General features: G+C 38.7%; 1 protein-coding gene across 2 annotated transcripts in view; it reads left to right on the top strand.

Moving 5' to 3' along the window:
• Nucleotides 1-64: 64 nt before the first annotated feature.
• Nucleotides 65-1,128, top strand: part of LOC119592973 — a 1,947-nt gene continuing 883 nt past the window's right edge. The window contains exons 1-3 of one of the 2 annotated variants that reach the window (XM_037941860.1): nt 65-202; nt 776-810; nt 915-1,071. In XM_037941860.1, the coding sequence (XP_037797788.1) occupies nt 176-202; nt 776-810; nt 915-1,071 (219 nt within the window). In that variant the 5' untranslated portion in view covers nt 65-175. Of the gene's footprint in view, nt 215-775; nt 811-914; nt 1,072-1,128 lie in introns of both variants that reach the window. The other variant, XM_037941859.1, reaches the window with a different exon arrangement.

Genomic DNA, 1,128 nt, shown 5'->3' with positions numbered 1-1,128 from the left:
GCCGCCAGATGGCAGCATAGGAATGATGTGACAGTGGTTATCGAGTTATTTTGCGAATTCCTTCTCCCTGATTCTTCTCTTCGAGTTGCTAAGAATCGGGCCTTTAGGAAGATCGTGATTGGACGCAGCCTACAGCTTGGCCCAAAACTCGTTCAAGGGGGCAGCCCGGTCAACAATGGCGGTTTATAACATTACAATACTGGTAGGGATTGTTGTAAGTATGTATAACGTTTATGGTTGTCTAAATTTTTTGGCTCGAAGAATCTAATACTAACTGTGAACTCCAGGTGTTCACCAGTAAATATTAACTTAAGCTGTCAAGTAAGCAAAGACTTTATTTCTAAACTCGACAGGCTAGAATATTTTAACTTTCGTCTTTTTTTTTTTTTTCTTTAAGGTAGGTATACTGTAGTGTACTGTAGATCCTCCATGATCTACACAATGAGAACGTGATAAAGGAGAGGTAGTTTAGAAGTAAGTTTTAAAACTTGAATGAATAGGATATTTGGCACCAAGTTCAAAATATCAATTGAAGGACCTTGATTCCAATTCCTGGAGTATCAAGACACGAGTTTACTTCTCGGACAGGTATTGGCACCAAATCCTAAAGTGGGATTTAAAATAGTCTAGTGAAATGTAAATTTGTCTTCCCCTAATTTAAGTTTGCTAGTTTTCATCAGCCTAGATAACGGAACCTTTCGGAAGGTTCTTTTCGCCTAGATTAGCATACAGTAGTAAATGTGAAACAAAACTAAAAGATGCAATACTTCCTCAGATGCTCATGGGAGTCTTGTGTGCCGTGGCTGAAGAGTAAGTTGATAATTGAAGTGATACTGGTATGCAGTATTTGCTATTTAGACCTTATTTAAGACCTTGTTAGTCTTCCTATCCCTATATTATACTAAATTTTCCAGATTCCATTGTCCAGGAGTGGGTAGGTTTCCTGATCCCAAGTCATGTGGAGCTTACTATGACTGCACTCCAAACAAAGCTGGTGGCTATGATATAACCAAGGATGACTGCAGAGGCTTTACATACGATACTGCGACCAGAACCTGTAATGACAAATTGGCAAGTATTTTAAGATTCGATGTATACTATGTCGAACTTGAGCCATGAAGTTTTAAC

Source organism: Penaeus monodon, chromosome 31, assembly GCF_015228065.2.
Source record: "Penaeus monodon isolate SGIC_2016 chromosome 31, NSTDA_Pmon_1, whole genome shotgun sequence".
Taxonomy (NCBI): domain Eukaryota; kingdom Metazoa; phylum Arthropoda; class Malacostraca; order Decapoda; family Penaeidae; genus Penaeus; species Penaeus monodon.
Note: the sequence above shows the minus strand (reverse complement) of the source record. Positions and strands in the feature narration are given on the sequence as shown.